The sequence below is a fragment of the Gracilinanus agilis genome, chromosome 4 (genome assembly GCF_016433145.1).
Source record: "Gracilinanus agilis isolate LMUSP501 chromosome 4, AgileGrace, whole genome shotgun sequence".
Classification (NCBI taxonomy): Eukaryota; Metazoa; Chordata; class Mammalia; order Didelphimorphia; family Didelphidae; genus Gracilinanus; species Gracilinanus agilis.
The window spans coordinates 128,837,783-128,865,252 of record NC_058133.1 but is presented as its reverse complement, the minus strand read 5'-3'; the positions used below and the strand labels follow the sequence as shown (position 1 = coordinate 128,865,252).

General features: G+C 35.7%; 1 protein-coding gene across 1 annotated transcript in view; it reads right to left on the bottom strand.

Moving 5' to 3' along the window:
• Positions 1–4,760: 4,760 nt before the first annotated feature.
• The window catches only part of LOC123245996 (mitochondrial amidoxime reducing component 2-like), a 42,827-nt gene continuing 20,117 nt past the window's right edge, over positions 4,761–27,470 (bottom strand). Inside the window, exons 4-7 of the mRNA XM_044674961.1 lie at positions 25,178–25,318; positions 14,973–15,091; positions 10,709–10,875; positions 4,761–4,958 (exon numbers count right to left, since the gene is read on the bottom strand). Coding sequence (XP_044530896.1) covers positions 10,749–10,875; positions 14,973–15,091; positions 25,178–25,318 — 387 coding nt within the window. The 3' untranslated portion in view covers positions 4,761–4,958; positions 10,709–10,748. The remainder of the gene's footprint in view (positions 4,959–10,708; positions 10,876–14,972; positions 15,092–25,177; positions 25,319–27,470) is intronic.

Sequence of the window (27,470 nt, the reverse complement as noted above, 5' to 3'; positions counted from 1 at the left end):
TTATCTAAATTTCTATTCATCTCCTTAACTTCTTCCTTATTTACTTTTTGTTTAGATTTTTCTAGTTCTGAGGGGGAAATTAAAGTCTGCTGCTATTATTACTTTGTTATTTGTTTCCATCTATACCTCATTTAGCTTTCCTTTAAAAACCTGGCTGCTATAACATATGGTGCATACAGGTCCAATATTGATAACGCTTCATTATCTATAGTAATCCCCCCCCGACATATAGTTACCCTATTCATCCCTTCCAGTTATATACATTTTAGCCTCATCTCTATCAGAGATCATGACTGCTTCCCCTCCCTTGTCTGGATTTGCTGATGCATAGTATATTTTACTCCAGCCCCACTCTATGTTTATCTCTCATTTTCAATGTGTTTCTATAAACAACACATTGTTAGGTCCTAGTTTTTTATGCTTTCTGCTACCCATTTTCTTCCATGTGTGAACATCATACTCAATGTTGTTAATAGCTGTGCATTTCCATCTACTCTGTTTCTCATTGTTTGTCTTCCTCTTCTTTTCTTTCTGCACATCCCTTCTCAAATGTCCAATTTCCTTTGACCAATACCTCTCCAAGTCACAAACCCTTCCCCCAAATCCTCTCTTATCTTCTCCCCTTGCCCTCCTAATTCCAAATTGGCCCACCTTTCCAAAGGTCCCTCCTTTGCCCTTTCCCCCTTACTTTTTAATTCTTATTCTATCCGTCATTCAAAAAACTCATTCCTTATCCCACAACTATGCCCTCATAATTCTTGATATGAGTTTGATTCTTAAAATCCCTCTTCTATCTAAGTCGCTTTTTATCCCCTCAGCTTACCCTCCTCTTCTTGATATGTTCTCTCCTTCCCAGACCCACCCTTATCCCATCCCTCTTCCCTCCTGTTTCTCTGTACATTAAGAAAAGTTTTACCCTTCTGATTGTATATGTTTTCTTCATCCCAAATCTGATGGGATTAGGCTTCTAGTACCACCAGCCCTCCATACCCTCCCTCCTTCTCCATGGCATTTCCTAAACTCATTCCTCTTTTCTTTTAAGATGGTCATTCCACCCTACCTCCTCCTGGTCTATTCCACTACCATTTTGGTTCATTCCATTACATTCATCTCAACCTCAAGTCTTCCCTCTATATATACTCCTTCAAAATACTCAGGCAATGATGCCATTACCAGGGGCCAGAGGTGGCATTTTCCCATATAGAAATCAAACAACTTGATCTTTGGGTTGCTTATGATTAGCCTTTCATTACCTTTGTATGTTTCTTATAGATCAGATTTTCCATTGAGTTATGGGGTTTTCCCTGAAATAGTTGAAGTACCTTTAGTTTGTTAAATATCCTTTTTTAATCTTCTATAATTATGCTCATCTTTGCTGGATATGTTATTTTTGGTTATTAGCCCAGTTCTTTTGCTTTATGAATTGCTGTGTTCCATATCCTGCAATCTTTTAATGTTGTAGAAGTATTATGTTATTCTGATTATAACTCCACAGTATTTAAATAGATTTTTTTCTTGTTGCTTTTAGTATTTTCTTCTTAACCTGGGAGCCACAAAATTTAGCAATGATATTCCTGTACATTTTCATTTTGGGGTCTCTTAAAGGTGGTGATCAGTGGATTCTCTCCATTTCCATTTTACCCTCTGATTCTAGAATTTCTGGGCAATTTTCCTTGATGATTTCTTGGAGCATGATGTCTAAACCCTTTTTAAAATCATAACTTTGTGGGAGTCCAACTATTCTTATGTTGTTTCTCTTTGATCTGTTTCCCAGGTCAGTTGTTTATGTGATAAAATGTTTCATATTCATTTCTACTAGTTCATTCTTTTGAATTTGCTTTATTATTTCTTCTTGAATCAAACATTTTCCTCCTTCTGTCCAGTCACTACCTGGTGACTGAAGGGAAAGGATTGACAATCATACTAACCTAAAAGAGAAAATATTTCTCTTGACGATAAAGCTAATATCAGAACCCTTCCCCCTTGAATTACTGCTGTCTTCATAAACATTTATCCCAGCATTCAGCACCTATCATGGAGGGATCAATAGCAATTCAAAGACAAGAGATGATCCTCAGCCACCCTCCCAGACCTGGTGGAACATAGCCCCAGTTTGAAGTGTTTCTGTTCCTTTGCCTGTAGACTAAGGTCGGTCAACTTCATTCCCCAAATATCCTTCTAATAATTTAGATTCATAAAAGAACATTTATCTATTTTTTTCCACATGTTTGACTTGAGTTAATTTTTTTATTTTACATTTTTATTTTTAGAAAGTTTTTCCATGGTTACGTGATTTATGTTTTTACTCTTCCCTCCACCCCCCAACCCCCATCCCCCATAGCCAACATGCATTTCCACTGGCTTTTACATGTGTCATTGATCAAGACCTATTTCGATATTGTGGATAGGTGCACTGGGGTGGTTGTTTAGAGTCTACACTTCAAATCATATCTGCAACAACCCATGTGTTCAAGCAATTGTTTTTCTTCTGTGTTTCTACTGCCATAGTTCTTCCTCTGAATGTGGATAGTGTTCTTCTTTTCATAAGCCCCTCAGAAGTCCCTCTTTATATAACAAATTGGGAAAAAAATCTTTATAACAAAAAACTCTGACAAAGGTCTAATTACTCAAATATATAAGGAGCTAAATCAATTGTACAAAAAATTCAAGCCATTCCCCAATTGATAAATGGGCAAGGGACATGAATAGGCAATTTTCAGATAAAGAAATCAAAACTATCAATAAGGAGAAAGTGTTGTAAATCTCTTATGATAAGAGAAATGCAAATCAAAATAACTCTGAGGTAACACCTCACACCTAGCAGATTGGCTAACATGACAGCAAAGGAAAGTAATAAATGTTGGAGGGAATGTGGCAAAATTGGGGAATTAATGCATTGCTGGTGGAGTTGTGAATTGATCCAACCATTCTGGATGGCAATTTGGAACTATGCCCAAAGGGCTTTAAAAGACTGTCTGCCTTTTGATCCAGCCTTACCATTGCTGGGTTTATACCCCAAAGAGATAATAAGGAAAAAGACTTATAAAAAATATTTATAGCCTTACTCTTTGTAGTGGCAAAAAACTGGAAAACAAGGGTATGCCTTTCAATTGAGGAATGGCTGAACAAATTGTGGTATCTGCTGATGATGGAATACTATTGTGATCAAAGGAATAATGAACTGGAGGAATTCCATGTGAACCGGAATGACCTCCAGGAATTGATGCAAAGTGAAAGGAGCAGAGCCAGAAGAACATTGTATACAGAGATTGATACACTGTGGTACAATCGAATGTAATGGTCTTCTGTACTAGCAGGATTGCAATAATCCGAAACAATTCTGAGGAACTTATGAAAAATAACACTATCCACATTCAGAACATTTAGTATATGGGTTGTTTTTTTCATTTTTTGATTTACCACAAAATCACCAATTTAGAAGACATTTGTTATTGGTGGGGAAAAGCAATAAACTTCTATCACTCCAACTCCTTGATTCATTAATGTGATATGAAAATAAAAGGTAATAATTATAAAGAATGTACCCATCTCCATGAGAGTTACTGTGCTTTTAAACCACGAAGACTGGGGAAAAAATAAGTGGTGAAAATTTCAATGCAGTTAGGAATAAAGCCACAAAATTTAAGAATGTTTAATTTGAATTTATATTTATTACAATAAAATACCATAAGAACAAAAGTAGATTATCTCACTGAAAAGCTGTTTCCAGGAGATTTCTTTCTTATACTGCTAAAACAGGGCATTTCCATTAGTTTTAGCAAATTCTGAATATCTCTAAAAATATTCTTTCTCTTCTTGGGCTAATACCTGTCTTAAACATTCCATTCCAATTGAAATTCCATTCTCCTCTCCTGCATTCTTATTGGGAATATTTCTCTCCCAGAAAAGTTTCAAAATAGCATCTCTCCATATTAAAAACCCACAGATCAATTACAATCCTATTTCCTAATGTCAAGGGGGGAAAAAAAGGTAACAAGTAATTCATGAAATCGAGTGTACTAGAGGTATAAAGACAGTAGGAAGATATAAAAGCAGCAAGTATCTAAGTCCTCCATTTTATCCTCAAATAGAGAATGTCAGAAACATTCTACTTTAAAAGGCTTACTGGTTTTCCCTTAGTCCTTTCCATTTCTCTTCCTCAATAATAACAAAATTTGGGTCTTGAGATGTAATTTTTAATTATTAGTATATTATTTTAAATAAATGTTATTGGTATCTTTTGATGTTGTTACATCACCAGAATTTTTCAGTGTCCCTCCTCTTCTCTTCTTTCAGAGTGCCAAAAAATATTTTAAAGGAAAAAGAAAAAAATCAACAAAATCAATCAATATATACAAAAAAATCTAAAAATATGTGTAGTATATCATACCCATGGACATTCCTCCTCTGCAAAGGAATGAAGTGAAAGTATTTTCCCATTTCTGTGCTTTGGGTCATGTTTGTTCTCTCTACATTTTCAATATTCACTTTTTATTATTTCATAGTTATTCTTTCTGTTTAATTTGGTTATATTAATTCTATTGAATTGTTATAGTCATTGCACATATTGTTTTCTTGGACCTGTTTATTTTATTTTATCTCAGATGATATGTCTGTCTGTGCTTGTCTATATTCAACATATTCATCATTTCTTAAACAACAATAATATTCCATTACACTCATGTGCCATAATTTGTTTAGCCATTCCCCAGTCTACAGCCATTTATATTGTTTCCATTTTTTTTGCTACCACTGAAAGTTTAGCCTATTATTATTATTATTTCTTCTTCATCTATTCCATCTCCTGCAATACTTATTCCTTTTATTTCATTAACATATAGAACATAAGTGTCAAAAATAGTAAAAGGTTTTTCCAAGACAAATCTATCGAAAAGTTTTATGAGATCTGCCGAGATGCTGCTGTATGATCTTGGTCAATCCCTTTTCCGTCCTGTAACCTGAATGAAGTATGAAAAGATTGATTACTTTACTTCTTAGTTGGCTCAATTACAATTAATTACAGTATCTCAGAACCTTACAATCCCCCACTCCCACACTTCAACAGATGAGATTTTTTTTTTTATTTGGGATGGGTAGATCCCAACCTGTGATGGCATATATGTAATTAACTTATGGGAGCATAGATCCAAAGCTGGAAGGCACTTCAGAGACATTCAGCTTAACCTCATCATTTTACAGATGGAAACACTGAGGTTCTGAAAGGTTATGACTTGGCAATGGCATTCCAAGAGTCATGAAGGCAGAATATGGAGTGTCGGCAAGATCTGTCTAGCTATTTCATGGAATTAGGGAAAAGGAGAAATGTGTAATAAGACTGGAAAGGTAAGATGGGGGCATGTTATAAAGAGCTTTAAGAACCCAAAGAGGCATTTATGTTTGTTACTAGAGGCAATAGGGAGCCAGCAGAATTTATTAAGTATGGGAGTGATATGGTCAGGCTTGTGCTTTCGGAAAATTACTTTGATGCCTTGTGGAAGATGGACTAGACTGGGGAGAGACTTTACATAGAAAGACCAATTAAGAGACTATTGCCCTTATCACTCTTCTGCCTTAGGACCAATACACAATATCGACTCTGGTTAAAAAGAAGTTATTGCAATTTTCCAGTAAAAGGTGATTTTGGTCTGAAGTAGGGCAGTGCCTGCCTGACAAAAAAGAAGACATGCAAAAGAAATGTCAAGATTTTCAACTGATTGGCTTTGTGGGGGGAGAGTGAGAAGTTGAGGATAAATCGAAAGGAATACAATGATTTCAAAATCCTAAATTTTGTCCACCCATCATAAGTAAAAAGCATTTGTCCAGTGCCTGCTATGTGTTGGACCCTTTACTAAGTATGATGGGACTATTACAAAATAAATATAAGGTTCACAATAGGAATAATATTTTTTCATTTATACCAAGTTCCACTCAAATTTCCTGCTGGGCAAGTTCTCTTTCTTTATGTTCCCTGTGGCATCCCACAGACAGCTGGCATTTTGTCAACAATATTTCTCAATAACTGAGCAGCAAAAGAGTCCCAAGGTGTTTAGAATCTCAAATCCTGCTCTTCCATTAACAGTCTGGGAGAGTTGGGCAAGTTTCCTAACTTTAGGCAATAACATTTGTCTTTTTTCCCCCTCTTGTGACTAAATATAGAATAACAGAGCTACATTTTTCTGGCCCAGTTCAGTTCCATTCAACACCATTTATTATGTGCCTCTATCTGAAGGGGTGCATCGTAAATGCATAATATCTAATCTCAACAAGACATTTGGCAATAATAATCTTATATTCATGTGTCTTTACATTAATTTAGTGTAAATATGACAATAGTCAAGATAGATCATGAAAGATAAATCCAAGAAGCTGCTAGAATTAATGGAAAATGGTTTGAAAAGTTTACAAAGCTCTTTACATGTATTGCCTAATTTGATCTACACAACCAACTTGAAAAAAAGGGAAGTACTTACTTTTATAGTATATGAACTTTTACAGCTAAGGGAACTCAAGTTCACAGATGTGAAGTGACTTGACCAAGCTTGCTTAGTTAAGCGCTAGAGTTGGAACTCAAAACTCTGTCCTGACTTGTGTCTAGCATCCTTTCCATTATACATACCATAATGCCTCTCAAAAAAATACCACCATAGTAACCTGAATTACACTTTCAGGTTTGTTCCTCATATCTCTTCCTTTACTGACTCTCCCCATAGCCTTATCTACATCTTTTTCAGTCCCCTCAAGTGATCTAAGCTTCTGACTCCAAATTGACTCCACTGCCCTTCAAAGGCATGATTTTTTTGCCCCTGAGGAAAAGTTCTCAAACTTTATATTGCTTGCAGTCAAGTAGGATCAGACTAGATAAATCTTTAAAGTCTCTTCCACTTCTTGGATTCAGTGTTTCCCTCACTATCACAATCACTACTCGTCTCCTACTTTCAATTTCTCCTACAAACTCTCCATTTCTTTCCCCACTCCAGTCCTTCACCCACATAGATGGTCAGAGCATGTTACATCAACCCTTCCTCCCAACTGAGTAAACTCCAATGGCTCCCTATGACTTCCAGATCTACACTGCCTTTTGACTTTCTTTACATTTTTAATGCTTAGCACAGTGCCTGGCACATAGTGTGGACTAAATAAATGTTTATTAACTGACTGGGCTGTTGCAATAACTTTTCAATTGGTCTCCTTTCATCATCTCTTCTGCTCTCCAGTCAATAACCACATACTAAACTCTGATAGCTCCCTATTGCCTCTGAGATCACACACAAAATTCTGTATAGTATGTAAAGCCCTTCACAACCTGACTCCAGCCTACTTTTCCAGTCTTGTTACATACTATTTCCTTCACACATTTTTCTAAATAGCCAAATTGGCCTTAGAACTTTAATAATATCGCAACTCCCTTCCTTTTGCTTCTCTCTGACCACTCCTCTACCATTCACTTATTTTTATTCTTACTATACTCCAAATGTAAGTAGTCCCAAAAGTTCTGCTTTTGAGATCTCTTCTTTCTCTATGACTTTGCCCTTAGAGATCTTGTGCAGGCTTCAAATACCATGTTTATGTGAATGACATGCAGGGTGTATGCTGGCAAATGTTTAACAATGAGTTCTACGGGGGGAAGTATACATAGAATACTTTTAAGTTTAATTTGTGTTACTAATATTTTAAGTCTAGACAATCAACAAAAATATAATTCAAGCTTTGGTCTGCAGTATTTGTCAATTTTTCAGGTACAGAATGCCCACATTGAATATTTAACAATCCACTCTCATGGAGCTGGTAGCAGCTCCAGCCAACACTACTCCCCACTCTATCATCGCTGATTACTAAATATAGATTTCTGACCCTCTTGAGCACCAGTACTATCCCACCTGTAACTTGGACATTTCTATGTAGACATGCCACTAGTACGTGAAATACAACATGTCTAAAGCTATTCCAGGCTTTCTTTCAAAACCAGTCTCTCCTCATGAACTTTTTGCTTCTTTGAATGTTCCTACTATTTTCCAAGTTACCCACACTTAAAATCTCAGGCTTATCTCTGATCTCATTTTTCTTTATCATCCACATTCATTTATCTGCCAAGTCCTGTTAACTGAATCCTCATGACTGCTCTTGGATTTCTCCCTCACTTTCCATTCTTTTTTGCCACCACTCACCTCTGATCACCTCATGCCTGAACTAGTACAATAGTGGGTCCAAACTTTTCCATAATTTATCCAGTTCTCTACCACAAGACTGGTATCACTGATAGCACTTCTTCAATCAAGGCATTCTTTTCAAAAACTAATTGCTAAAGGAAAGTAATAAATGTTGGATGGGATGTGGCAAAACTGGGACACTAATACATTGCTGGTGGAGTTGTGAATTGATCCAACCATTCTGGATGGCAATTTGGAACTATGCCCAAAGGGCTTTAAAAGACTGCCTGCCCTTTGATCTAGCCATATCACTGCTGGGTTTATACTCCAAAGAGATAATAAGGAAAAAGACTTTTACAAAAATATTTATAGCCATGCTCTTTGCAGTGGCAAAAAATTGGAAAATGAGGGGATGTCCCTTGATTGGGGAATGACTGAACAAATTGTGGTATCTGTTGATGATGGAATGCTATTGTGCTAAAAGGAATAATGAACTGGAGGAATTCCATGTGAATTGGAATGACTTCCAGGAATTGATGCAGAGTGAAAGGAGCAGAACCAGGAGAACATTATACATAGAGACGGAAACACCGTGGCACAATTGAATGTAACAGAATTCTCTACTATCCACATCCAGACACAGAAGAAAAACAACTGCTTGATCACCTGGTTCGATGGGGATATGATTGGGGATGTAGACTCTAAACAATCACTCTAGTGCAAATATTAATGATATGGAAATAAGTCTTGATACATGTAAAATGCAATGGAATTGCTTGTTGGCTACAAGGGTGAGGGGAGAAGGGAAGGGAAAGAACACGAATCATGTAATGATGGAAAAATATTCTAAATTAATTAAATTAATAAATTTAATTATAAAAACTAAAAAACTAATTGCTACTAGATGTGTACTAAATATTCATGTTCCTTAGTCTGGCAATCAAAGATTTCTATAATCTAGTCCAATCTACCCTTTTTTGTCAGTTTTCTACTAGTTCTCTACAAGAACTCTATTTTCTGGCTACTCATTCCCTGAACACATGCTATTATTTCTAGCTTCTACACATGTGAAACTTCATTCTCAGTCTTTGTTTATAGAAAGTCTGTCCATTCTTTGAGTTACAGTTCAAATGCTGCTAACTCTTCTATACATTCATCTTCCATTTCTGTCTTAAATTGTGATAATTTTGTCCATTGCCTTCTCTACTAGATTGCAAGCTCCTCAGGGACAAAAAGTAATGTCTTGTCCTTTTTTTTATCTCTTATATGCCTTACGATGTATTCTCTCAAACAATTATTTGGTGAATAAATTAATGAATTTGTTAAAGAGCAGAGGAATGTACAGACTTAGGCAAAGTGACAGAGACTAAAAGAAGGTGTGACAGTCGAGGCATCATCATCAACCCAACATTATTATATTTGTGGTCTTGATATGCAGGAACTACTCCTTCATCACAATTTGTCCTGTATCAGCTGTTTCAGTCGCCTAGAAATTAGGTGCTTTGCACCCAGAATGCAAGGCGTTCTTTTAAGCACCTAGTTTTAAGGATCATAAATTAAGAGATGGATTATCTCAGGAGTATATTAGATTAAATATCAATAAGAACAATGGGAGTAGGACTAAAAACCACATTGGCAAGAACTTTAAGTTACTGTCAAAATCCTGAGGGAAGAAGTTGAGAAACATTTTCCCTACTGAATTTGATGAAATGAGGAAATGATCTTCTTCCAAGAATAATTTTACTGCAACCTATCTAAAGGGAAATGTTGTTTAAGGACCTTCAGGGATCCCATCAAACCTTGAGGGTAAGGTTCCTTGGCTGAAAAGGAAGGAAATGTTTTTGCTGAGATTGTTAGGCAATATATGATGTCATAAAGTCCAAGGATCATACATTCACACTTGAAGGAGGCCTTGGAAGTCATCAAAGTTAACCCCTTCATTTTATATATGTAGGAACTGGAGACTAAAGAAGTTGAGAGACTTGCCCAAAATCGCATAGATAGCAAATTGATAGAGCCAGGACATAAACCTAAGGCTTTCAGGGCTCTTTCTACTATACCACTACACAAAGGCATGGTTCTCTGCCCTTGAGAAAAAAATGTTCAAACTTTAAATTACATTCTTAGAAGTTTTGATGACATTCAAATTTGGTCTAACAATTTAACACATTTGCTTTTGAATTATCTAGTCCATTTCCTTGATTTTTCTATCAGATATAGAAAATATAAATAGATAGCTCTTGAGAAGAAATGACCTGCATTATGAAGGTCATCTGAAATGAACTAGAAATATTAACCAATGAAAATCATTTCACTGGGGAACCCAAAATAAACTTTTTATAATTTAATGGAAAGTTGAAATGGGAATAGCTGAGACTAAAATAAAGATTACAGTTGTCAGAATGAATGGGAGAAGAATATTTCTGCAAGTTCCAATATCACATCAAGGACAGTACACTCTCCAGAGATCTAAGGAAAAGAAAATGGAAAATCTTCCAACATGAGCTAGTTTGATAGTTATTTCCTCATAATTTTGTGCAAGAGGGAAACTTTGCATTTACCATATCAGCTATGCAGCACTTTTCACCTCCAGGATTTCCATCACTGAGTTATCATATACACGGGGTCACCCACTTTTAGGCTTCCAGTTTTTTCCACTGAAAAATACATTCCAAAGAGTGGGGATGTCTTGTATATATGCTTCTCCGCCGGATCACAGAGGCGGTAGCTGAAGGGGACAAAGAAATATCATAAGGCACATGAAGCAAAACATAATATAAAGCAAATACTGCTTATATATACCAATTATGCAAACAACCTTATTGGGAAAGCTGATAGGAGTGAAAATACAAGAGGGTTATATTTATGGCTCTTCTAAAAGTATTTATAAGTTAATGGTTTATAATAAATAGAAAGAAAGAAAGAAAGAAAGAAAGAAAGAAAGAAAGAAAGAAAGAAGGAAGGAAAAAGAAGAAGAGAGGAAGGGAGGAAGGGAGAAAGAGAGAAAGAGAGAAAGAAAGAGAGAAAGAGAAAGAGAGAAAGAAAGAATATGAGAAATTCTGTTATTATAAATGAAACTTAACAGCATTGAATTTACATCTATGTTGAAAGGGCTACTAGAGACCATTTTAAATGTTTTTAATTTACTTGCCCTAAATATGTTGTCTATCTACATAAATCAGTTTCATAATACTTTGAATGGAATGGGCATGGAGCTGAAAAGAGGAATTGATCAAAATTCCCTTAGAGTTCTAACAAATTCAAAAGCCTAATAGTGAATCAATTATTGGGGTTCTAGAGCAGATCAGTCAACCATAAAAACAGATATAGTATTAACAGGAAATGACAGTTGGATGGCCCAATGGATAGAGTTGGACAAGTCTGAAAACTATTAAACAAATTAACAAGAATTTGGGGTGTGATCTGAAGCAGAGCTTAAGTCTGGGTCTTCAGGGTGGAGAAATGGACTTCATTGCATCTAAAAATCTAAGATTTGAAGGCTGTAGACCCATTCAGTACAGTCTCTAACCCCTGCGATTTGTTTATTTGGTTTTAAAATTTATTTATTTACTTATCTATTTACTTATTTTTCTATCTAATCTATATATCATTACTTAGGTATTTATTTTACAGACATGTAATTTCACTTGTAATTATAAAATTCCCTCTCCAAATACCAATGTTCACTTGTTCTGTACCAAACAGACTTTGAGAGTTGCATGAGGTCACTGAGAAGTGACTTGCCCCCAGTTCTTTACACAGCATGTTAGAGATGGGACCAAACCCAAGTCTTTCTGAATTCAGTACCAAGTCTCTCTGCCCACTGTACCATGCATAGCTACAGTTCCACCAAGACTAATAAATTAGCTTATTTCAATTAGTCAAGGGTATGTACATATATTTTCTCAGAGAAAAATGAGAAAAAAATAAATTTCATTAATATCAAAACTGAGAATTAATTACAGCCCTGATCAGAATCTCTTTTAAAATATATCACTTTTCACTGTACTGTGGAGGTAGAAGTAGTAGGTATCCATAGATTAGGGAAGGATAGAACAATCTGTAATAAGAACATATGGATGGGGAAGCTAAGTAGCACAGTGGATAGAGAGCCAGACCTAGAATTAGAAGGTCCTGTGTTCAAATTTGACTTCAGACATTTCCTAGCTGCGTGACTCTGGGCAAGTTGCTTAAGCCTCTCTTCTGACTTATAACTGTTACTAAGACAGAAGGTAAGCATTAAAAAGAAGAAGAAGAACATATGGAATGGTATAATACAGTAAGAAATAAAGAATATGAGAAATTCAGTTAAGCCCAGAGAGATTTACATAAATTGATATAGAACCAGAAGGACAATATACAAAAATCACTATAGCTATGTAAAAGAAATAGTTACTAAAAGGAAGCCTAACACTATGAATAAATGAAAAAATAATGGTCTCAAAGACTCGATGATGACATACCCTTTTCTTTTCATGGCAGGAAGGGGATTACAGTGACGGAATAGTATGCTGTTGTTTAGTCTTTTCTGTTGTATCCAACTCTTAGTGATCCCCATTTGAGGTTTTCTCGGCAGAAAGACTAGAGTGATTTGCTATTCCTTCTCCAGCTTATTTTACATTTGAGGAGACTGAGGCAAACAGTTAAGTGACTTGCCTAGGGTCACACAGCTAATAAACATCTACACCCAAATTTGAACTCGGGTCTTCCTGACTCAAAGCTCTGTACTCTATCCACTGTGCCACTTATCCATCTTATCAGATGTGGTTTTCATATGTTATTAGTTCGCTTACCTATTTTTATTTCTAAGGAAAGTTTCCGTTTGGGAGAACAATGGATAGGCTAGAATATACTTTGGCAGGTTTGGTTTTGTTTGTTAGCTCTTTATAGATTTTCATCTATATAAAATTAGAAGCAACTTAAATACCCAACAACAGGGGAATAATTAAATTTTGAAACTTTAATGGCACTGAGAAATATACACTAAGTGAGGTGAACAAGCATGAGAAATAATAATAAATCTAGAAAGACTTTTACAAAACAATTCAAAGCCCAGAAAAAAAAAAAAAAGCAAGGTCAGAGGACAAAGATTCAAATCCTGCTTCTGCCCCTATTTACCTATGTAATCTTGGAAAAATTTCTTTACCTTTCTGGGACTCAGGTTTTTATTTATAAAATAAATATCTATATAGACATATAGATATAGATATAATGAAGTCCAGATCAGAGGTGTCAGGTCCAACAGCAGATAGAACCAGATAAAAATGTAATTGTAAAATATTTAATAAAAGCAATTAAAATAAAATAAAACATAGATAATGCCTTTTAAAACTCATTTGATTTATGCAAGCTGTCAGGATCCTTATAAATGACTTAATGGCCCCTTCTTCTATTTGAGAGTTTGATACCACTGTTCTGGATAACTTCTAAAGCTCCTTCCAATTTTAAATCAATAATCTTATGAGTACAATCTATGAACATGAAGAAAATTGAATGAGAATGAATGAACAGAGATATCTCATTTTGGTGGACTTGTCTTAGAAGGAGAAGGTGAAAGTGTTATGATATTTTAGGCACTTACATTAATTAAATATTAATGGTTATTTTAAAAGTCCAGTTGCATTTAAAGTTATTAAATATTCATTGTTATTTTAAAAGTTTAGCCATCTGTATCAATTTTTTAAAAGCCTTTTCCTTCTTTCTTAAAAGAATTAGTTCCATGGCAGGTGAGCAATAAAGACTAGGCAATTGGGGTTAGGTTATTTGCCCAGGATCACACAGCTAGGAAGCATCTAAGGACATATTTGAACCCAGGACATTTCAGGGCCTGACTCTCAATCCAGTAAGCTACCTAGCTGTCCCCTAATAGTCAAATTTTTAAAAAAGATTAATCTTAAAAAAATGTCTATCTTCTAATTCAGAGTTTGAAACTGACTATTTTTTATACCCAGGTATAACATTTCTAACATTTCCTCAAGCAATTTCAGTTGCCTTGCTTGACATTTGGCTTAATAATAGAAAAAACTATTCCGATAGTAAGCAAAATGAGGGATGATATTATTTCTTAGTTACAAAAGGAATGAGATATTTCAAACCCCCACTATAATTTGTATACCAAGGTCAGCAAAAAAAAACCCACAACTACAAGAAAGACTTAAGAAATGTCACATAGTAGGGAGAAAGTGGTCTAAAGAAATGGAGAACATACTGGACAGGAAAGGCAATGGCAAATCACAGAAATTTATAATTTATAAATTTAATTTATAAATCTAATTTATAATTTAAATATAAATAGCATTTATGTTATGTATAATATTAATATTGATATTAATGTTAAATTTATAATATAAATATAAATTACATATAAATTTATATATAAAAATTTATAAATTAGAAGTCAACTGGAAAAAAAAGAACAGAAAACACACTGAAAGAAAAGGCAAGAAGACCAAATTCCTCTTGAATATATAGAAACATACCCACATACTTAAATCTAGCCCTTGTTCTATAATAACAATGACAATATCAAAAATGTTGGATTTGGGGCAGCAAGGTGGCTCAGTGGATTGAGAACCAGGCCTAGAGACGGGAGAGGTCTTGGGTTCAAATCGGGCCTTGGACCCTTCCTAGCTGTGTGACCCTGGGCAAGTCATTTAATCCCCATTGCTTAGCCCTTACCCCCTTCTGTCTTGGAACCAATACATAGTATTGATTCAAAGATGGAAGACAAAGTTGTTTTTTGTTTTGGGGAGTTTTTTTTCATTTGTTTGTTTTTGTTTTTTAATGGTAGATTCCTGCCCTGCCTCCCCTTGCCATGCAATCTACCTCTTCAGGGTTTCCAGAGGCTCTTTCCTAGTGATGATCCCAGTGTCTGGATCCACTGTTGTCATGATACATCTGCAACACAGCCAAGAAAGAGTTAAGCAAATGTGCCCAGTCACCAACTGGCCCAAACTTCAAGTACTGAGCTTGGTTAAAGTCCTTACCTGGGGCANCTTACATACATCTCTCCAAATTGTCATACTGTTCAATTAGTTTGATTCTAGACATTAACTAAATCCAAATCTATATAACTGTACTGTTACCTAGTTCAGTGGTATCAAACTCAAATAGAAAATAGACCCATTCAAGCTGCATATTGACTTAAAAAAACACAAATTAATATTAAGTATGTTATATTTTTATTTATTTGTTAAATATTTCTGAATTTCCTTCTAATAGGAGTTTGGGGGAGGGGGTGTCTGAGGCTACAATTTTGACTAATCTGATCTAATCCACATCTCTCCATCTTACTCATAAACATATCTTGAGAAAAATTTTCAAATGCCTTCATGAAATATAAGTATATCTATAAAATCACTTTGGTCAAAAAAGGGATGACTGATCTTGATGAAGCCATTCACTTTGGCTTTTAATGATCAGTGCTTCCAAATCATATCTTTAATAATGGTTCTTGAATTTCATATGGAATAGAAATTAAGGTTACTGGTCTATAGTTTGAAGACACTACCCTTTCCCCACATAATGTAGTAGAAAAAGCACTACATTTGAGGTCAAAGGAACTGGGTTTAAATCTCAGCTCTACCAATTACAACTTGCAATGGCTTTATTTGTAAGAGTGAAAACCTGGAAATAATCTTTCATTATATTATAGAATGGTTGATTTAATTTGATTTAATTTAATTTAATTGAGACATATTAAAGGAATAGAATATAACAATCATAAAAATGATAAATAGGAACATAAGGAAACATGGAAATGCACACAAAATGCATCACAATGATAATGATGATAAGACCTGACATTGACAAATCAATTTAAGGTTTGTAAAACACTTTACATACACCATTTCATCTCATCATCATAACAACTCTTTGAACAAAGTACTACCAAGATTATTATTAATATTTCATAGATGAGGAGAGTGGTGGGGGAAAAGGTTAAATGACTTGCCCATGATCATTCATGGGTAAGTGGTAAGATTTGAAACCCAAGTTTTTTTTCAATTCCAAATCCAGTGCTTTTCCATTTTGTTTGTATTGACTATAATTATCTTTAAATATATTTCTATGTATATTATCTGATAATATACAGTGGTGAAAACAGAAGTTTAAAGAGGACAAAAAATAAATTATGCCATTATTTTGTTAGAGCATATATATTTATAGATGTGTGTCTACATAAAGGTACAGACATACACACATATATAAACAAGTGGCAAATTGTTTAGAGTTTATTATTTCCTTCTATATTTTGTTTATAGCTATTAAAGTTATAATAAAAGTGCATAACTAAATTAGAAAAGCTTTATGGAGAAAAGGAAATGATCTTGGCTTTTTCCTCTGGGTTAGGCTGATGGACCTAGAAATGGGAGTGATTAGGATCAGTTGAAAAGATTAGAAACATCCTATTATCTCTGGGAGTATTCCTCACTATTATCAAAGACCAGGTTTTGGATACATAAGGGTTTTAATAAAAGCCTAAATAATGCCTTTACTTATGCTAGTCCTCCCATTCCTTTTAACCTATCTAAATTTTATCTGTCTTTCAAGTCACATCCTTCCATGAAGCTTTATTTGGCTATTCTGTTCCAAGCTTATCTCTATATTTAAAGTTTTCAGAACTACTATAGAAAATATTGTTATTAGCAATCATTTTTACATTTAATCACATGCTGATTTTTATTATCATATAACTGTGACCTGAGAAAGCAAACAAACAGAAGGAAAACTCCTTGAGGTTAAGAATGTGCCTTATACTTCTTATCACACCTAACAACAGCTTTACTCAGGAGGTAGTCATTGTGTTGACTTTAACTGAATCAAACAAATAAAGACTCATCTAATTACTGCTTATTATCAGTGGACAAATACTTGCTGCTGCTGGAAAATCTATATTAATTAATAGTCAAAAGATATGAACAGGCAGTTTTTGGATGAAGAAATCAAAGCTATATATAAAACTATGAAAAATTTCTCTAAATTATTATTGATTAGAGAAATACAAATCAAAACAATTGTAAAATATCATCACATACCTATAAGATTGGTTAAAATGATAAAAAAAAAAGAATGTGGAAAAGTAGAGACACTAATAATCTGTTGGTGGAATTGTGAACTGATCCCACCATTGTGGAGAGCAGTCTGGAATTATATTTCAAAGGGTTATAAAACTGTATACCTTTAGATCTAGTAATACCACTATTAGGTTTATTTCCTAAGGTGATCAAGGATAAACAAACAAACAAAAAAACAACCCTATATGTTCTAAAATACTTATAGCAGCTATTTTTTTTTTGGTGGCAAAAAACTGGAAACTGAAGGGGTTCTCATCAATTATGGAATGGCTGAATAAGTTGTGATACATAATTGTGGTATGTAATGGAAAACTCTTGTGCCATAAAAAATAACAAACAAGATGATCACAAAAAACCTGGAAAGTCTTATATGAAGTGATGCAGAGAGCAAAGGAAGGAGGGAGGGAAAGAAGGAAGGAGGGAGAGAGGGAAGGAAGGAGGGAAGGAAGGAGGGAAGGAAGGAAAGAAGGAAGGAAGGAAGGAGGGAAGGAAGGAAAGAAATGGAATAGCACAGTTTCCAAAAATCCAAAATGCAGGTCACCCATCAGTAGAGTGGAAACATTAGAAAGTGAGTGTATAACATTGTAGGTACAAGACACAGACAACTCTAGGATCAGAAGATCTTAGCATTGGGACTATTAGATGCTAGAAAATAATATCCTTGTAATCTTTAGAACTTGGATATACTATAAATTATTGGGGGTTCCCCCATCCCATCATTTGTATCTGTATTTTAAATAAAGCATGGCTTTTAATATGTGTTGGCCAGTTTGCAAAACAAAAAGAATAAAATAAAATGAAGTTCAGATGACGCAAAATGCATATCAGTATACATGTGGTGCATCTAAATAATCTTCATTATATTGCCAAAGAAGAACTACATGCAAAAAGATATCGGACAGGTAAATAATCAGATAAGCAGGTAGGGCAGTCATGTAGGAAGACTAAAGGATGACCAACAGACAGGCCATGAGCACCAAAGATATTCAAAAAATGTTAATAGATTTAGAGAAATCCCTACCAACAAGTCATGTAAATTCCCTGTAAAGTGGTTACAGAAGGACATGGACAAGTCTACAATGGGATAAGAGAAGGTTTCCTGGAAAAGGTGGAAATTGAGCTGAGCTGACTGATGAGATTATTCATTCATCAATGAAGAGCAGTTTTGGTAAGAGGATGGAGAACTAGCTTCTAGGCTAGAAAGATCTGGGTTCAAATTTTGCTCTTGACTCCTAGAGGCCTTGGGCTAATCACTAACCTTGGGCTAATCACTTAATCCTGTTCAAGCTCTAAGTAAGTCTTTAAATCTGAGTAGCAATGACATCAACCTGCATTGGTGATGGGAATTTCCTTACCCAGGAGTTCCTTATATCTATGAAGACATGGGTCCAGTCCCTATAGCTAGTTAGCTCCACCCAGAGTGAAAGTTAAGTCTCTTTCCTAGAAGAGAGAACATCAAGAGGACAGAGGAATATCTATCTGTTCACCAGTTTATTAAGGAGAATGGAGCATTCCTTAAAAACAAACAAAACTAGCAGAAATGCTACATGAGAAGGAAACAGGGAAAAAGGATGAATGAATACTTATGAAGCATTTACTCTGTGTCAAGTTGAGCTCTGTTGGGTATACAAATAAAAATTAAAGACAGTCTCAACCCTCAAGGAACTCACAGTTTAATAGGAGAAGACTGCATATAAAAATTAGGGGGGGAAAGGGGGAAGAAGAGGAAAATAATTCATAATTCATAATATCTACTGTGACACTGATAAAGTTCTGCAGTAAAAGTCTAAGTAGAACATGATCTAAGGAGTTAACAGTTTCAGAGCTGATTTCATCTTACAGAATAATGAGTTTCAGGAGATGTTTAAGCCCAGGAAAGTAACCAAGTGGGAAATAATAAGATGAATTCTCTAGATGCCTCCTTAAATGGTTAAGGATCAGGAAGGAGGTCTCCAGTGTCCACCCTATACCCTCTTCAATGAGGGAAAGTAAGGGGACTCTGTGGCAGGCGTCCTGAGAAAATGATTTTCAGAGTTGATTTCATCTTACAGAAAAATTAATTTCTAGAAAGAACAAGTCTAGAAAAGTAGTTGTGGTAAATGAAAAAAGATGTCAGAAACTTGAGGCCACGTCCAGCATTCTTTCTATGGTAATATACTACCTGAACTCTGTCATCTCAGTAATCAGCACAAATGAGTAAACCTCAGTTTGTAGAAAAGATATACTGATCCATGGACATAATTGCACTTCATTTAAAACATGTTTTCCTCAGCAACGCCTTATCTATATTTAAGAATGATAAAAATATAAATTGTAATAACATTTATATAGTGTTTTAAGATTTACAAAGCATTTTACATATATTATCTCATTCCCTGCCACCCTCACAACAACCAATAGGCATTATTATTATCCCCATTTTGAGGATGAAGAAACTGAGGTTGAAAGAACATAAGTGACTTGCCCAGGGTCACACAGCTAGGAAACCTCTGATTTAAACTAAGTTCTTCTCTATCTACTGTGACACCGAGCTGTTTCAGAAATAGGAGGTGGGTAGTCATTTTAGAGTTGTAAATTTCCTTGCCCTCTTAATTTCCATGTCTTCAGTAAAAAAACCTCAGTAAATTTTTCTTGTTGTTTAGTCATTTCAGTCATGTCCAATTCTTAGTGTTCTCCATTTGGGATTTTCTTGGCAAAGATATTGGAGTGATTTGCAATTTTCTTCTCCAGATCCTCTAAGAGATGAGGAACTGAGGCAAACAGAGTTATTTTCCCAGGGTCACATGGCTAGTAACTGTCTGAGGCCAGATTTGAACTCAGGAATCTGAGTCTTTCTCATTTCGAGCCTGACACTCTATCCACCAAACTGCCTAGCTGTCACGGTAAGTTTCAATGATATGTAAATAAACCTAAGAATATGTATTTAGCTGCCAATTTTTTAAAACAAGTTTTTTGTAATATGAATCCTTTTGTAATGTGAACAGTCATTCCCCTTTACTTCTACTAGACCAATTTGTCCTTTTTCTTTTGTTTGAATTTCTTTTTTTCTCCCTGGCATCCCAAAATTTTGTGAATCGTTGAACAAAACAATCTAGGAAGAATTAAAAGTGAAAACCACCCACAGAAGACCAATAGTCTGTATCGTCATGCTTGTGCTAAATTCACCCTAGTTGCAGAGCCCTACTATTTTTATTTAATTGGCCTGTTAAATATTGATATGCATTAGCATTTTCCATTAATATTTAACAGGTTCACCAAGAACAGGAAGTGTTATGGATGAGCAATGGCGCCAGGTGGCCAAGTTAATACTACCCTAAGAGCCTTAACTACTGTGCCTTCTAACACAGGAGGATAAATGCACAACATTAACAGTATCATACTAGGATAGGATTTTTTTACCATTTTCAAGAGCCACATATTTCTATGTGAAGATAAAAGTCATCTACTATATAAAAAGGACAAAATGTTTCATAATTTAAAAAATATGGGTGGTTTCTTTACATTGACTCTACTGTGCAAATAAGCATAACTAAAGTTGCAATTGGAATATTTGTAGAAAATAAAACTTACTTATAATACAAATAAAATGTCCTTTAAATGATTATCATTTGTCCAAGATCCCTAAGAAGTGATGCTTAAGTATGGATTGTCTACAGAATTTTCCCTTACTTGTCAAGTCATTTTGAGAATATGAATGCTTCTAGCCAGAAATATAAAAATACCCTGGTTTTCCCTAAGCCAAGAGTTCTTTTTTTAAAAGAATAGTATTGTGTATTTGTTGTTTTACAGTAGAATTTCCAACACAGATCATAACTGCCAAATATTAACTATAATGCTTGATACAAAGGAGAAATGTGATTTTAAAAAAAATAAATAAATACTTAAACACAAACTTATGGTCCTACAATATAGCATTTAAACCAGAGGGTCCAAATAGATCTGTCTCCTTGGACCCATAGCCGCTATTATTTTTTCAAAACCAATAGAATCAAATAATAAATCAGTGTGTGAATAATAGAAAATAGTAAATGAGTCCCTATTTCTAAGTTTTCCTTGGCTCCTCTACAAATATAATCTGACCTGAATGAAAAGATAACAGGAATTTCTTGAAAGTCAATAATCCAAAATGGTAAGTTTGGTAACATATTCTAGCTGAGTCACAGTCACCATTTTTGCTTTTAGTTAAGATGTACTTAGATGACTTTCTACAATTCATCATACAGGACAAGTACACAATCTCCACTCATGCCTCTAAGAACACCGGGTTAGGCAACTCCCTTGTGCCCAAACTTCACGATTACTCACTATCCTATTTTTTCATAGGGATAGAAGACTATGTCTGCCATTAGCAGTCATTGATTGTACAGTTATCCAACTTATCACAATATGAGGATTCTTAGGATCTGGAAGAACACTTTTTACTTTATAGTAGATTTCCAAGGAGGCTTTGCTATAGATAATAACCTTTTGTTCTGAGACATTGAAACCTTGATACAAGTCATGATACAGTGATTTTCGAAACAGTCTCCCAGACCTTTGAATTCTTTTCAGTGCCAAATTTTCCAACATCAGCTGCCGAGTTGGTTCTTGCAAAATCCAAGAGGCAAACAAAGCAGGGAAAAGAGGCTCTGTCTGTATCATAGAGGTCAGATTGCCAGTTACCAGCAAAATATTTTCAAGACTGTGCAACATTTTTTAAAATGACCACTCTTCCCCCAGACACCCGCTTATACTTCTTCCTAAAGGCAAAGTTAAAGCTAGCATTTGCTAAGTTACCCTACCAGGAGGAAAATACCCCTTGTTTCTTTGGAATTCAGACTGTCTGATCTGTTATTTCTTTGTATTGCTTAGTAGTAGTAATTTGTTGACTTGCATTCTTCACCTGCTATGGTAGTAGTCTGACTATCTCAATGGGAGCCACCAAGGACTTAGGGGTAGCAGTGGAATGTTACTAGCCAGGACATCTTTGGTGAAGGAGGTGGTCTGTTCTGTCATGGTAGCAGAGAGAGCAGTGGTAGAGTTGAAGGCAGAGAGCCAGGATAAGAGAACCAAAAGCCAGAGAGAGCTTGGCTGCTCACTCAACCCCAGTTTCCCAGCTTTGACCAAAAGGACCATGAGTTCTTAATTTGGGATCTTTGATTAGACTTCAGGGGATCCATGCATTTAAAAAAAGAAAAAGAAATCACACCTTTATTTCAATATAATTGTTTTCCTCTGTAAGCCTACATATTTTCTTTTCCTTCGCTTTTTTACTAGTGGGATTTATTTTCAAGTATCTCAGCCCCTTCCTACCATCATAGAAGGAATAATCCAGCAAACAGATGTGTATATATAGATTATGTACTTCATGTTCTTAACTTTTCAATTCATTCTCTGGAGGTGAATATTCATAGGTTATTCTTCAAGTATTAAGTCTGTAGCTATATATAATGTTCTCCTGCATCTCCTCATTTCGCTGTTCATTATCTCATGTATTTCTTACAAAGTTTTTTCTTAAGTTGGTCTGCTCATCATTTCTAATAGTGCAGTAATACTCTATTACAATCCTATATCACAATTTGTTTAGTCATTCCTCAATTAATGAGCATCCTCTCTATTTCCAGTTCTTTGCCACCACAAAGAAAGCTGCTCTAAATATTTTGGAATATGTAGGTTCTTTTCTTTTTACCCTGCTCTCCTCAAGAAATGGACCAGCATTGCTAGGTCTAAGGGTATACAGTTTTATAACTCTCGGGGTAATGCATATTCTCTTTTATGAATTAAAAAAAACTGAAAAGGGATTCATAGATTTCACCAGAGTTCCAAAGGGAATCCATAACACAATAAATGTTAAGAATCACTTCCCTAAACACACATTTGAGTAAGGCTTTTAACCTAAAAGACCGTCAGAACAATTTGCCTTTTTTGTTGAGATAAACTAGGAACATTTCATTCCCAAAGAGAGAACTTTTCAGAACACTGTGAGCTGATGAATAGAGGATTCCCATAGGAAGAGCTCTTTAGCCAACCTAACAAGAATAAAACTGAAAGGGAACTTAGAGATCATTTGATCCAACCACCTCATTTTACTAAAGAGAAAACTGAGATCCAAGAAACCAACGACTAACCCAAGGTCATATAATGATTCAGAGACAGAGATGGGAAATAAAATACCATATAGTGTAGTTACTATGTTTGTGGCTTAGCCCCCTACCAAATGGTAAACTACAGAAGGTCAAGAACCATGTCTTATCTAAACTTTATAACTGCATCAGTGACTAGCACAGGGATAAATGACTGTTGCCTGGATTGATGCCCACTGAGCATTTTTTTCATTCAATGTTCAATCAAGATTAGTGAGTGTTTTTCAATTGTGTAAAATGGAAAAAACATAAAATAAAAAAAGAAAGTATGAGCTCTTGCTCTCAAGGAACTTTGTTAGGAATAGGGCTTTGGTTATAAAGTTTAGATAAGACATGGTTCTTGACCTTCTGAATAAACTGAAAAAAATAAACAAGCCTGTGAATTCACTGATACAGGGAAACTCCCAGCTGAGGAAACTCCATCTACCAATACAACTTATATATATATATAGGCTTAGAGAACTTTTAAGAAATTAAAGTTAAATGACTTGCCCAGGGTCACATAACCAGAATGTGTCAGGAGTAAGAAGACTGAGGTCTTACTACTTTGAAGATGGTTCTCTATCTACTACCCGATATTGTCTCTCAGATTCTAATTGGGGAGACCAAAAAAAATGTTTATGAAACAACTGCAGGGCAATGATTCTGTTCCTGGGAGGATGAAAGAAGGAAATTGGACAAAGCCATCAACCTTTTCTCTTTTCTCTTCCTAGCACAGTTAGGGATGATTTGCTAGGAATGGGAGTTTGAATTTTCTGACCATAGCTCAGAAAATAATTGCCCTGAGAGAGCCTTGAACTAGAAACTGCAGAGAACTTAATTCCAACAGACAGACTTTAATTACTAAGATCTTTTTATAGCTGGCTGGAATATGAGTTCCTCAGAGCTGGGATCCTAGCACCTGCCACAGCAGCTCAGCAAAAGAGCCATATTGCAACTGAAGCCTAGCTTATGACTGGGTAAAGAAAAGCTCATCAGAGACATCCTGTCAGGAGAGAAGCTTAGTAAAGATGCCCAGCAGAGAGCAGTATGACATCACTAGAGGACACCTACATAGTTCTGCAGGGCCATGGCAAGAATTGCCACTGGACACACATATTCTTAGTCACGTGTATTCTTTCCATGTATGACCTTCTGTATATGTTCCCTGAATGTGCTAGCCTCTCCCACTAGTGGCAAAGCAACCCATGGGAGAATATGTCCCTATGAGGTTGGAGGTGGATGCAAAATATTTCATGTTATTTATTTTGCTATATTGTTTAATTAAATTCCATCTAGTTGCTCTAGTAAAAACACACACACACATCAGTGGGGGCTTGCAAGCTCTGATTTTGAGTGACCGATGACCCACGAGCTACCTTAAAACTGTAGTGACCAGGCTCTGGAGGGGTCTGCCTAGGAGAGGGACCCTGAGTGCTACACAACTAAAGAGCAAATTATACGACAATTTAAGTCTGAGTATGAGCAACAGCAGGAGATGTAACCATATACTGGAAAGTCCTATTTTTGTGTTTACTCTCCATTACATTATATTTAACTCTTTGAAAGAATTTATCCAAAAGGAAAACATCTACATACATATAAGGAAGCATAAAGGACTCTGTGTGTGTGTGTGTGTGTGTGTGTGTGTGTGTGTGTGTGTGTGTTAAAAATGTCTCTTCTCTCAGAGAGGCACCTCTAAATCAGGATAATTAACTCACCTTTCTTTTTAGGTTCTTTATATTGCTTAGCACAAAGAATGACACTCTTCACAGAGGATAAACTTTTTTAAAAACCAGTCTATTGGAAGACCACTCCAGAGGAGATGCTACAAATGAAAGGCATGGCTTACCTCCTCAAAAGCACTGCAACCAGTCACCACGATATTCGGTCTAAACTGTTCCATTTTGATTTTCTTCTCAAGCCTGGTGTTCAGATCCGACAGGGAAGCTTCTGAGATCATCATTATGGGACTGCAATCAGGATAAGCCACCTGCCATAAGAATACAGCAAAAATGCCATTAAGGGGAGCCTTAGAGTTGTCTTTTACTTCAGTTTCAGCCAGGGCTTGGGTGGGTCACACAAAGATAAATCTCTTAGACCTCAATTTGGCGAAATAGTTCATTGCAGAGAAGTGGTTGATAGAGAAGGAAAATGCAGTCATTACTTTGTTCAGTAGTCAAATCATTCCTGACCATTTTCTCTGAACTGAATGCTTGGGTAGGTATCTACAGTTTAATATAAATAAGGCAGCTTAGCCCTAGAGGAGGGGGTTTTATTTTAATGGACTCCCAAGTCAGTTTATTTATTTGAATTGAAAAAATACAACATTATTTTCACTAGACATTAATTCAAATTCATCGTTGTCTTTGATTATGAATTTTTTTCAAAAACATTATTTTGATAAAGGTTTCAAAGGCTTTTTGAAACTGACCAAAGGGATCCAGGGCCCCCCAAAAAGGCTATGAAACTCTGTGTTAGTCAAAACCATAGAGTAACAAGATTCTCTTTGGTTTCTCTTGTTTCAAGTCCATTTCACTCCATTCAACAAACATTTTAAAAATTCCTTCTATGTACCAGATATTGTTCTAGGTGCTAGGAATGTAAAAACAAAAACAAGGGAAGTCCCAGACGTCAAGGCATTCCCAGGATTTTGGATCTCCACTTTCTGGTTTGTTTTTTCTTCTCAGTGGAGCTCCTTCCCCTTATGTTGGGGGAGAGGGGGAGGCTAGTGTCCTTTGGTTCCTTCTACTATGCCCTGTGAAAAGCCAGAAAGACCCAGTGGCATTCTTTTATCCTTTAATAGAAATTAAAGTCAGCAAGTTAGCTGTCCATGGGGCGTTTGAATTTTAAGTCTTATTTCTGGGTACAAAGGTAAAGTTTTTCTTTCTCTCATTAAAGGAATTTCAGAAGAATCATGAAGTCTGGGGGAATATAGAAGAGCTATTCCTGAATTCTGAAATTATGCCACAACTATTTTTGTGTGTTCTGTTGAAGAAAAATTTGCTTTTACCTTCTTTAGGATGTCTAGATTAAATGAGAATTGAAGGGATAGCTCTTCCCTCAGGAACCTCCTGCCTATTTCTCTGAAGAGGAGTCCCCCACCTTCCCTGATTAGGATGAGAGAATGGAGAATTTGGAGTAGTTTTGCTGCTGGATCTTAAATCCTTAGAAATGAAAAACATAGGTAAAAGGGGTTAAGGAGGATCCTATATTCTTATATGCTTTTTAGCACTTACTAAGTTCCTACTATGTGCTAGGAATACAAAGACAGTCAGTACACATTTATGAAGTACCTACTATGTACCAGGGATCTTGGTAAGCATTGGGAATATGAAGAAAGGTAAAAGACAATCCTTGCTCTAAAGGAGTTTATAGTCCATTGGGGATACAACAAGTTTAAAAAAACTATCTATAAATGAGCTATCTTTGGGATAAATTGGGGATCATCAACAGGGGGAAGTTACTAACAAAAGACAGATCAGGAAATGCTTCTTGTAGATGGTAAGATTTGAGCTGAGGCTTGAAGGAAGCCAGAGAAGCTAGGAGACAGAGTTTAGAAAGTTGAGAATTCCAGGCATAATGAGGGATAGATAGCCGGTAAAAATGTAGCTGCCACTTAGAACTTAAGCCCTTGGTCCTGGAGTCCACCTTACCTCTCCTTCTGCTTTCCCTTCCTTCTTGACCTAGATAATTACTACCTCCTCTATCTTTTTCCTCCATCCATTCCAAGATCTTCAAACCTACGGATTAGTATAGGGGTGGGGAGCATTGAGGAAAGCAACAATATGAAGTGATAGAGAGCTAGATTGAGAACTTTTAGTTTTTAAAGAGTATGAATGAAATTTGTGTTTGTATGATTGTGTGTGTATGTGATACAAGGAAGGCAAGAAGAAAAAGGGAGAAAGGGAGAGAAAGAATGACAGGAGAGACAGGAAAAGAGAGAGAAGCAGAGAAACAGAGACATAGAGAAAGAAAAAGAAAGACCGAGAGATGGGGAGAGACAGAAACAGAGAGATGGAGGGAGAGAGACAAAGAGACAGAGATAGGGAGACAGAAAGAGAGAGAGAGAGAGAGAGAGAGAGAGAGAGAGAGAGAGAGAGAGAGAGAGAGCAAGAGAGAGAGAGAGAGACAGACAGAGACAG